Source organism: Hemibagrus wyckioides, linkage group LG02 (assembly GCF_019097595.1).
Source record: "Hemibagrus wyckioides isolate EC202008001 linkage group LG02, SWU_Hwy_1.0, whole genome shotgun sequence".
Lineage (NCBI taxonomy): Eukaryota > Metazoa > Chordata > Actinopteri > Siluriformes > Bagridae > Hemibagrus > Hemibagrus wyckioides.
The window spans coordinates 15,130,579-15,142,673 of record NC_080711.1 but is presented as its reverse complement, the minus strand read 5'-3'; the positions used below and the strand labels follow the sequence as shown (position 1 = coordinate 15,142,673).

The 12,095-nt window shown below is 38.5% G+C and overlaps 1 protein-coding gene across 1 annotated transcript; it reads right to left on the bottom strand.

The window, feature by feature from the left end:
- Nucleotides 1–8,824: 8,824 nt before the first annotated feature.
- Nucleotides 8,825–11,752, bottom strand: LOC131367482 (small integral membrane protein 10-like protein 2A). The gene is made up of 2 exons (XM_058412820.1): nucleotides 11,376–11,752; nucleotides 8,825–9,666 (listed from the first exon to the last, which is right to left on the bottom strand). The coding sequence occupies exons 1-2, from the start codon at nucleotides 11,553–11,555 to the stop codon at nucleotides 9,646–9,648; spliced, it is 201 nt and encodes a 66-aa protein (XP_058268803.1). The 5' UTR covers nucleotides 11,556–11,752; the 3' UTR covers nucleotides 8,825–9,645.
- Nucleotides 11,753–12,095: the final 343 nt, after the last annotated feature.

The window sequence follows — 12,095 nt, the reverse complement described above, 5'->3', positions numbered from 1 at the left end:
ATCAGAATCGGGGGGCTGCGTGCGCGTGTGAGTTGCTGACCAATCAGAGTGCGAAGGGTGGGCTTTGTTGGAATAGGAGTGGGGGGTTGAGTGGGGGGGGGGATTAATCACTATATTACAGCTGCCCTTGTTACGTCATCACACAGTATCCCGCCCTTACTGCCGCTACAAACCGGCACTCACGTGACTCATCGTGTTGTAGGCCTGTATTACTGCTGTCCAGATCAGTCATTGCATTATTATGACAGTGTGAGGTGGAGTTAGCAAACCTGGAGCCTTTCCCCACCTAATAAATTCTTGTGAAATAAAAGAAATTGAAACTGGTTAGATAGAATAAAATAGTACTAGTTGATTACTAATTATTAAAGATGTTCAATTGCGATTGGCGTCTCTTATCAAGGTACACCACCAGTTTTCCGAGGAATGAAAAGAGTTTAAAAGCAGCGTGAATAAGGCCCACTGAGGATTAGTTCGAAGTGACGAGCCAACCACACATAGAGAACATGCTGACATAAACATAAAATGAAAAAGAGGTTATATAAATTGAACAAACAGGAGAAAAAGTAAAAAAAAAAAAAAAAAGCAAGAGTTAACACCATAATGATCATGTCCCTAAGGAAAGGAGCAAAAGCAGCAAGACAATCAGGACTTGCCTGATCCATCCAGACGCTCTACCACTGGATGGAGTTTCATCGCTTGGTGGTGGTAACTGATGCTGTGGATGGACCTGTGTGGACAGCCTGTGACCAGGAGACAGCTGTGGACAGAGCCACCTGGAGAGTAGGTGAGACACCTGCCGTTACATCTGTCAGCTTGTGACAGCAAGAAATTAGTGTCTATAATGAACACAGAAACTACACCGACCTAATAGATCATGAGCTCTTGGTTGCTGTTAGAGAGTAGAAAGAACATTATTTACATTTACATTATTTACATTATCCACCGTCGCTGCAGGCTTGCTCATTAGGGAAAAAATAGGGATAAAATAGTTACTTAACCTTAAATTTATCATTTTTTTCTTATCTGTTTCTATACTTCTGAAAAGCTTCTTTGAGACAATGTCTATCTATGCTATACAATTAAATTGTATTGAAAAATTGAAACTATTACAGACACTAATCCGTCTCCACAGGTTCAGCACAGAGGATAGTTGCATTCCCTGAAAATATCTTTTCCAACACACTTTACAGGCTGTAAGGGTGAAACAAGTGGTTTCCAGGTGCTGAGGAAACTATCAGACGTATTGGGGATCAGCAATCAGGAGCCTTCACAGCCATCAGGAAGCTAGTTAATCAAGAAATTTGAAAGAGTTAAATGCACCAAACCAAGAGCCCTGATGTGACTCTTCACCCCTGGAAAAGACTGGCATGATCTTGGCAGCCAACTCCAGTTTCTCAGAGAGATCATCCCAACATCACTCCTGGTCTGACATAGTGGTAAGGTCCATTTAAGCCAAAACAGTGTCCCTTAAAGAACTGACTATCCCAGTGAAGGAGTAAGTGGAAGCTGCTTATAAGAGGTTCAAGTATTCAAAGCTGGCTGCTGAGTGTATGGTGACTGACTGGAGGCCCATCATCTATCCAGTGGGGCTTCATCTGTCTATCTTAGAAAAATTGGCAAACTTCAGAAAGAAGGAAGAGAACTGGCAGAGCCCAGGTTTCTGCTGTACTTTTCTGGCTGATGACACTATAGCTGGCACCACTGGAGTTGCATCATGGCCAAGATACCCAGCAGGTATAAACATCTATCTGTACACTGCAGTAGGAGATTTCTGGTGTATATGTTGAACAGTTTGAACAGTTATGACAGTATAGATATTTTTCTTTCTATTGGTTAGTGTGTATATTATGCTTGCTCTTGCTTTCTCTTGCATGTCTGTGAGTAATACATGTTTTTGTGACAATAGAAAAGGGTTTAATTGCTTACTGTACATTATATCCAACATACTGTATATACTTAAATAATTTTCCTAATAATTACATGGCAGCTTAGTGGTTAGCAGGTTTGTAGTATTGAGCTTAGTGGTTTGCCTTGCATGTCCAGGGTTAAGGGTTTGTTTCCTGTCATTGCCCTGGGTGAGCATTTGGGCATTTATTCTGGGTTACTCAGGTTTCCTCCCACAGACCAGAGACATGCATTGTAGGCTAACTGGATTCTCTAAATTGTCTTTAGTGTGTAAATGAATGTGTAAGTAATTTTCTTATTGTGCCCTGCGAAGGGTTGGCAGTGTTTCCCACCTTGTGCGATTGGAATAGGCTCCCTGTGACTCTCTGTTGGATAAATGGTTCCAGAAAATGGATGGATAGATGATTATATTCATAAAATAAATCTTTTTACAATGAAAATATTCTGACTGTATTAAGTCTGAAACAACAAACTGAAGCATTTTGTGAATTATAGTTAAGTGCACACCTGCAGCATAGGAGACACAATATGTTATTACACGCTATGTCGCTTTGTCTAAATGTAAGATCAGTGGTATTTAAATTTAATTAAATCTCATTCCACTAAGCACATTAACATCCACTAGCCTGAAGCAGTTTCAGATATAGTTCAAACAATGCTTGAGAACCTATTTATATTTGTTAAGTAGCCTTAACCACTTGAGCTACCACCACCCTATATAGACACATAAAGTCCTTTATGTTAAGACCTAAAGTTCTTCCTCTAATATAACACAAACAAATGCATTACTGTTTTGCAGCAATAACAGTCAAGGGCCTTGATTTTTAAGGAACAACAGAAGAGTTGTGTGTGTGTGAATGTGTGTGTGATCAGGAGCTTTAGTGTAGCTAGCTTTCCAGGGGTTGGTTGTCAGTGTGGTTTATTAGATTTAAATGGAAATCACAGAAATTAGACTTGCCTTTCACATAAACCAAAGGTAAGATTTGGCTCAGTTTAAACCCTGAATAATAATAATAATAATAATAATAATAATAATAATAATAATAATAATAATAATAATAATAATAATAATAATAATTATTATTATTATTATTATTATTATTATTATAAATAACAGTCTGGGTCACTTGAGTTCACTAAACTTAACAGATAGTTCACACAAAGACTCCTCATTCCTGGAACTGAACTGACTCTTTAATATGATGTCTGAACCACTGACGCCAAGTGAGCTTTTTGCCTACATGGAAATTTGAATATTGAGGTCACATATAATAGACGTGTGGAAAATAAGATAAAGAAACTGCACCAGGACTGTATTCCTCTCATAATCATAAAGAACAGAGGTAGTGAGTTGTATTAACACTACTGCCTGCAGTTTCTTGCACACAAGGATTCAATTATAGCATTCCATCTTTTTTTGGGGGGGGGGCTGGGGGGGCTGGAGGGGTTGCAGATAGGGGCGGGGAGTGGGGGGCTGTGGGTTAAAGGGGGTGCCTAGGTCCCTTTCATTTCAGGACACTTTCTGGTGATTTAATGTAGTTTATCTTTATTTCTAAATAGATTTAGGACACAAAAATGTGCAATTACATGTGCTGGTTCGGAATGTGGCATGAGGAATCTATATACTATTATGTTTTATGGCATATAGAAGGATGCAAAGGACCAGAGATCAGGTACAAAGGATACAGAGATATATTAATACTGAACACTATTATTTTTGCAGAGAAACAGTTTACCAGATTCCAGTGTGACACAGAGACAATATGTCCTCCTCATAACCACCCTGTTATGGAAATAATAATGTTGGTTTTTTTATTGTTTATCACAAAACTGAAAAAGCTCCAGAACCAAGTCTGCAGACTTAATCCAAAGTCCTGGAGATTTCTGCCAGATCATGTCAGAAAAATGTCTGAAAAGAAATCTGGAAGTTCTTTCCAGGAGTTAGCAAATAATGTTCATTGGCAGAGTGGGAGTTATAAAGAAAGAAGGAAAGTTTGGGAATTTGGGGGTGGCTCCAGTTTGGGGGAGTATTTCCTGCTCAGAAAGCAGATGTCTGGCCCACTCCAGGAAACTCTCTGTTTTCTTAGTTTTCCCTTTTTTTTCCACATTCCTAGGGTGTGGATGCTTTCAACAAAAACGCCAAGGTCATCTGAAGAAAAAGTCAGCACAAGTATAGTGTTGCTTTAAATATGTCCAAAATGTTATTTCTGTTGTTTCTGTTTCTCTCATTAATGGGATTTAGAAAAGGTTTCTTGACTTCTGGAAGGGAATCTAATTGGAAGTCTCTCTAATAGAAGAAAAACCCAATAAGGGCAAATCTCTGAATGTCAAGATGGGTTCTAGATAAAACCTTTTTTTTAAGAGTGCACTAGTTGCAATGAATGAAATCTACATTAAAGATCTCATTACTCTCTCTGTCTTGGTCTTTTCTATAATAACTCATTTTCTGTGAAAGTGAAAATGGATTGTGGTGATCATCTAACAGGGGAAAAAAACGATATTATCTTTTTATGCTCTTTCTAGATCTTAAGTCTTAATATCCAGTTCAGGGGAAACAATGCAAAAGTTATCAAGCTAATATTGTATTATTAAAGTGAGGAATAAAAGTGAAGAAGCATCCACAGTTCCCCTGGGATAAACCGTTGACATAATAATCACATTGCTATTAGCCTTCCTCAGACAGAACAAATCACTAGCAAGAGGTCATGCACAATAGCTACCATTATTCCTAGCAACAAAAGCAAAGTAGCCAAGTCTAATATTGTGGAGTGCAGTGCTATACAATTCAATACCCTCCATAATGCACCTCATCCTGCTGCCTGCCATCACCAAATTGAGAATTAATGTGTATGCTTGCATGAAATGTATAGCATGGCTTTGCCAGAATGCACTTAGTTAGCAGCATGCCAAGGGCTGGCACCTCTGGGGCAGCATGTGTCTGTCTGATTATAGAGTCAAACACAGAAGATGGACACATGCTGACCGACTTCTAGCAGCCTGAATGAGCAACTGGAGCATCCCTGTTCTGTGCATATGCTCCAGTCACCACAGTCAGATGACCCCCCCTTTCCCATCCCTAAGGTCAAAAGCTCCAGATTCAACCAGGTCAAATATAACACACCCTCATTTGCTGTGAGACACACGGCATGTTGTGCTTAAAGGAATTTGTTTAGTAAAAAAGGACAAGGTGGACTCACAGGCTGCTCATCAACATGGCAACGGTGTCCTTGCTGCCTGTCAAGGAGTTCATTTCTGTTCTGAGAGAGCGTGAGAGAGAGAGAGAGAGAGAGAGAGAGAGAGAGAGAACTGCATCCAGACCCTCAGACAGATGTAGGAATTCACACATTTACATAGGAAGACATCCCCAAAATGAAAATTGCAAACTGCTGTCAAAATCATCATGTGTCACGAATGAAGTGCACTGAGAAGTCAATTGCATTAATAATTCTACCTAAGAATTAAAAAACTCTGGATCTATCATTAATTGCAGCACATAAAACCAACATGTAGCTCTGCAAGCTGAGGAACTAAGAGGAAAAAGTGGTATCCTGTGGTGGAAGGTTGGAACTGATGGAAAGGGGCAAGCCAGGGCTAGAGGAAGCACAGTGCATCCGGCATCCTCTGTGTCCATGCCTATCACTTACCTCCCAACATGTTCTTTGCATTAGCAGACTGAATGGACAGAGCAGTTGCTTCTGCTTTGACACATACCGGATGAGCCGACCAGTCTCTTTTGTCTGGAACCAAACCGGTTCCTATAGTACATATGACTTTAGATTCCTGGTGCATTTATTGCAATTTTTGATATCTTCCTTTTCTCCGTAATACTAATCATTTAAACTATAGTTTTAAAAGGTTGATACTATAAAATTTTACCATTAGTAAGTTTGAAAATCTATGTTTTGTTTATGTTTTGACAATGATCTCCAGCAGACATTCGCTAGAAATGTTGCTCCTTTTGAAAGAACTCATACACATATTCAAATAGGACCATGATCTGTTGTGGTGGTCCAGCTTAATATTAGGATACCACATGACAACGCACACTTTAGATAAATCAGTTTATGAATCCAATTTGCTAATCAAGTCACTTATTTTCTTGTTTATGTTACATGAGCAGAAGAACACTAGACCTTACATTATAAAATTAAGAAACTGTACTAAATCTCGTTCAAAATCTCATTACTCCAATTCTAGAAAAATAGGTTGCTACAAATAAGTACATAAAGTTTTATATAGACTTCTGGACACTAAAATGACCAGAATGAGTGTGAATGTGCATGGTGTCCTGATAGGCTGGCATCCTGTTCAGGGTGTATTCCCATCCATCCAGGGTGTATTTTCCAATGTCCCTGGGATAGGCTCTGGCACCATGTCTCTGACCAGGACACACCTTTACCGAAGATGAATAAATCCTGCATCATGTATGATGGATGTGTGTACATGCTAAAATAACTTGAATACACTCAAGATTAACGATTATTTGAAGTCCATATATATATTTTTATCTTTGCAGTTCATTTGACATTAAATGTAAGCTTTTCTTCATATGACAGCCTTTTTCATAAAGTAATCAACTGTCACACACCACACCCACAGCACCCACAGCAGATACCATATGCTACACACTTGAGCATGGCTGTGTCAGACCTTGTGCACAGGATGCACCTGATGGAACACACAAAAACTCATCACTACACGCTTTTCTGACAACGGCCATGTATATGGATATGCTGAATACAGCTACTAGACAGCAATATTACCTCTAATAAACATAAACCCTCTTCTGCATACCACAGGATGTTGGTCTGTTTCAACCAGTTTCTATTGTTATCCCTTTTCAAGCACTTTCATCTGCAAAACCTCATAATCTAAGTGCTCAGTGCAGGAGATTAAATATGTGTAGCTTTAATGCAGAGCGGGTTGATGCACAATCATTTAGACAGTTGCCTTGGAAACACATTATTGAACCGTGCCATTAGATATGTTTTGATCACGTCATTGGATGGAGCACTGGGAGAGAAAAGAAAAAGAAAGCTCTGCGGGATGAATTGTGCATGTTCATATTTTTTTTTCCCCTCAATACTTACTTACTAAATTATTTATTTAGACTCCCAAAAAGAAACATGTTCAATCTATCAATTCTGAGGTGTCTCAAATGAAACATAGATTTTTTTTTTATTCACGAAATAAATGTTATGCTTAAACAGCGTATGACAGACATTCATGTCTCAGAGAGAATATTTTCTACTTCTTTTATAAGGTACATAATACAGCAAAGCCTTTAAACTAGCAACATGAAGACATTTTAACGATTAAATCAGCCTCGATTGAGGGAATTCATTTTACAATTTTAAAAAGAAAGCATTTCTCTCTAAAGAAATGCTAAATTGAATCTCTGCCTCTGTCCATCCATCCTTCTTTGGAAAGCAGTGTGACTCTGAACCAAGTGTCTCTGATTTACTGATACAGCTCAATGTTCTTGACTGTGTTGTTCCTCATACCGTGTGCACGTGCTGCCCCTCTGTGGCCAAAAACCAGAAGTTTTCACTGTTTCACTTTTTATTTGTTCATGCAAAATACAAAACAGGCTGGATTTATGGCTTCAAATTAGATCTGGACTTCTTCTCTATTTCCCCACTGAAGGACATCATTGCTTAAACAGTCAACTCAAACAGTGCAAATATCCACTACATTTCACATTATATAAGGTATAAAACATGACATGGTGTTTTGCTTTTTTAATAGGAAAATAATAAATGGCATAGCGGTAAGAGGATTATTGAAACAATAACAGCATGTCCTAGTGTTTTATTTCTCTTACATGACATTAATAGACAATAATTACAAGTTTTGATTTATTTCACGTACATTTTTTTCTTATCCATTATGAGTCTCATTTACTGACGTGGAATGAAGCAAATGAGTCCCCGTTATCATAACAGCCAGAAACTGTTGTTCCCTTACTAGGAACTTCTTTCAAAGTTAATAAGGCATAAAAATGCAGCATGTTCTGTTACCATATTTAGAGCAGAGCACAAAGAAAATGTTTCCATGTCAGAAAACCTAAAGCTTTACCACTGGGAGAGGACCGTCATCTTCTCTAGCTAACACTGGAGACTCCTTCCAAAATAAAATGAAAAATAAACACGGTGGGAAAATTCTGTGAGAATCACCTGACAGAAAACTTCACCATTTCAGGTATTACATTTGATAAGTCTGATTATGTGTAAGGTTTGCCTGCCAAACAAGTTATTACCAATAAAGTTCTCATGTGAAGAAGTTATTTCACAATAAAGTATTACACAAAAGCACTAATATGAACAAGTTTGAATCAGCTGCTGTTATACAAACCTGATCAACACTACCACTAAAAGGAATCAACACTTCTGTCAATCAACCAGCCTATTCAGCCAATCAGAATTAAGAATTAAAAAAACAGGGCAAACAAAGCTCATTCTTCATTCTTTTATTGTTTCAAGTTTTGACATGACTTATGGTTGCTGTTCGAATTAACTGCACATTTAAAATATGCACTGACAAAAGATAAACAAGAAAATCCATAAGATATTTAAGTTTGAAGACATCTCAAAGTACCATTTCCTGTTGTCTATAAACAGCTGAATTGACTTGCAGGCAGGAGGCAAGACTGCAATTTACAGAAAATAAAACAGTGTAATAAGTGGAGCCCATCAGACAAAATGATGGGATTATTGTTTTGTGGCATTCTTTAAAACCATTAGAAATAGGGAAAACAGTTAATAAACACCAGAGCACTACTCATCACAAACAGCTACCTCATCAACATGAGGTACAAAACCAAAGGTTTTATCATGCTGCCCTATTGCCTGAATCATCTTCAGCATCCACAATTAAAACTTGACATGCTTTTACACCATAATCCAATCTAGACTCGCTCTTTTTCTTTTTTTTTTAAAATAATATATCCCTTGGTATTTTTGTAATTGTGTTTCTCAAATTGTGTAAATTATAGACTACTGCAGGATTTCAGCTATAAAAAATGGCATGTGTGATGGGGTGGGGGGGGAAACAAACAACCCCGAACTCTGATGTTACCTTATATTATATACATGTAAAAACTATGTCCCATGAGAGGCTCCATTATAAACTAAGTGGTAAACAAGTAGACTTCATTACAGTCTGTAATCAGCACATTAAATGGCATGCAGAGAAAGTGCGAGATCAGTCAAGTGCTACATAAACAAATCGACAAAAACTCCCCTGACCTTTTACAATCTGAGTGTTGTGAGAGTGTGTGCATCTTGCAACAATGATCACGCCTCTAGAATTAAAAGGCAAACTCATCTCAGAGGTGTAGTGGACCTATTAAAAAAAGGCGATAAAAATTTCCCCAAACCAAAATTGGTCACTTTTGTAATTGTTACAAGTGAGCCAAAAATTGCATCTCCCTGAAACATTTACCTTATCGCACAAAACACACCCAAAAGATTTCCATTCCAAAGCCACGGCAGCGAGCCACTGTCTGAGATGACCAACTGTAATATCCCATAAAGTTCCCAATTTGTTTTTTGGAGTAATCATAGATATTTTCTGCACACTATCCTTTGGGCAGGTTTTCAGCTTCGTCTTCGTGTGCGTATCCATAGTTCTTCCAGTTCTGGAGTTCCTTTGGCCTCGGCTGACTTCTGAAGCAGCAGCATATGAGCCTTCCGGTCCAGAGGTGTTGACAATCAGTTAACATAAGTTTGTGAAAGGAACTTAATGGATCTCAATGTGGACCTGCACACGACAAAAAGGGAAAACTGATATGCTATAGCACTAAGGCACCAAAGTCAAGTTTGCTAGTTTCCTTTAAGAAGATACCCAAATAGCAAAGGTATTGTATGATGTTTGTTTAATTTAGTTCATTTTGAGTTCCCAATCATATACAGTCAAAATACTGTGTCTTCAAACACGTGAAGGCAACATAATGTGGTATTTCAATAGTATTGAAAGAGAATGTACTTATTTACAATATAAAATAGCAGGGCTGCAGTGAGCATTTACAGGACATATTCCATTTGTTTTCTGTACAGCTTATTCTACACAGGCTTGTGAGGAACCTGAAGCCTATCCCAGGGCACTTGGGGCACAAGGTGAAGGTGGTGCCAAACCAGCACAGAGCACAAACGCACTCACACCCTACAGGCAGTTTCGAAAAGCCAATCAATATGTGCCTGGTGGAGGAACCTGTAATACCCAGAGGATACACAGGGTGCACACAAACAAGGCAAGAACGAGGCAAGAATCTGGCCTCCAACCGAAGAGATGTGATGGAAATGTGTTAACTGCTAAGCCACTGTGCATTCCACAATAAAAATTAATTTGGCAATTTTTTTTTTTTAATCAAAAGGTTAAGAAGGCTGAAGGTTAAGAGCCTTTGCTTAAGGTCATGGTGCACAAAGTAGAGTCTGATGGCCCCAGAGCTTCGCAAAGCATAACCAATGTAGTGCATTCCTTTTTAATTTAGATATAGCAGTGCAAATCACAGCACACCATTGTGCAAATGATTTATAGTTATTATTGTGTTCTTATAGTTATTAGCTTATTTGACTGGCCCCTTTGAATTTAAGGTGGGTTTAAGGCAAATATCAGAATTTGAGAACAAGCTAAAAATATAGTCAACTTGGAGCCTAATGACGTTCTGTTTGAGAAACGATTGTGAATACAAAGAGCTATTGGCTCTAATAAAGACAAAATATTATTGTCTATTTTAAAATATTTAAAGCGACATGGTGGGCAGTGTCGCTTCTCAGCACAGGTTTGTGTGGTGTTTCACATTTTCTCCTCATTTCTGTTTCTTTCTTTCTGGGGTTTCTTTCAGATTCTCTGGTTTCCTCTAAGATAACATGCTAGTAGAGGGATTGGCTATGATTGCCTCTAGTTATGAGTAAGTGTGTAAATATGTCCGAATGACACCCTGATATCAGATTCCAGGGTGTATCCCTGCCTTACGCCCAATATTCCCAGTATAAGCTTCAGATCCACTGTGACCCTGACCAAGATAAAATGACTGCTGAGGATAAATGAATGAAACTAATGTGCATATAAAATAAGTGTGTGTTGAGGAGCCTGTGGATTTTCTTTGACAGCTAAGGGATTATTTTGCTATGAAAGGTTTGGCTTAAGGACCCAGCTGTGGAATTTGAACTCTCTGGAATTTGGACATTTGAATGTGAACCCCCTGATCATTAGAAACTTAGATTGAAAAACTGATCTAGTCCTGCCATATATGCATATGCCCCTTGGAGTTATTATTATCATTATTATCATCATTATTATTATTATATGTAACAGATAACTGAAATAGAAATAGATATTCTAGTTACACAGGAGCTGAGATGTTCATTTGATGTAAATATTAATAAAGAATTCACTCTGGCTTAGTATGAGACTGTCGGCTTGCATTTAACCAAAATTCATATTATTATTATTATTATTATTATTACCTGTAAGCGCACGTTAAACATCATGGAAGCGATGAGGTAGAGATACGGGAATCGGATGCGGAGACGCCACGCCAAATTAAAAAAGATCAACAAAGTCCTGGTTAGTCCTTTAGAAAACACGCCGTAGGTCCGACCAGCGGATCCCGAGAAGCGGAGCACCAAGTACGACAGTCCCGCCATAAGCCGCCGTTTAGCGCGCGCTGCTCCAAATATGCCCACCTCCTTCACCGGCTCGGGGTCCTGAATTACGTGAGCATGTTTTACGCACTCGTTTCAATCTCAAAACACTATCCGGTATCTTAGTGAACTCATACTCCACCCTCCCTGCAACTCTAACCTTATCTTCTCGACCCGGAGCAGATATCCTGAGACGCACTTCCGGTTACCGTAAAGGCTGATTATGCTGGTTGGTACCTATAAAACCAACATAACCTACATGACGAATGGTTCTGAACATGACTTGAGAGATAGATAGAGAGAGAGAGAGAGAGAGAGAGAGAGAGAGAGAGAGAGATGTTTAGTATAGCAGCACTTCACTTCACAACATATGTTTGTATGACTTCTCTTATCTGTGTTAAATAAATAAAATTCCTATTCTAACAATAGTTATTTACACTGACACTTTAATTACACTTATTGCAGGCAACATAACATTATTAAGCCGGGACTTTTTTGGGGCGCGGGGGGGGGGTGACTTATCTGAAATGTTAATTCATAAAT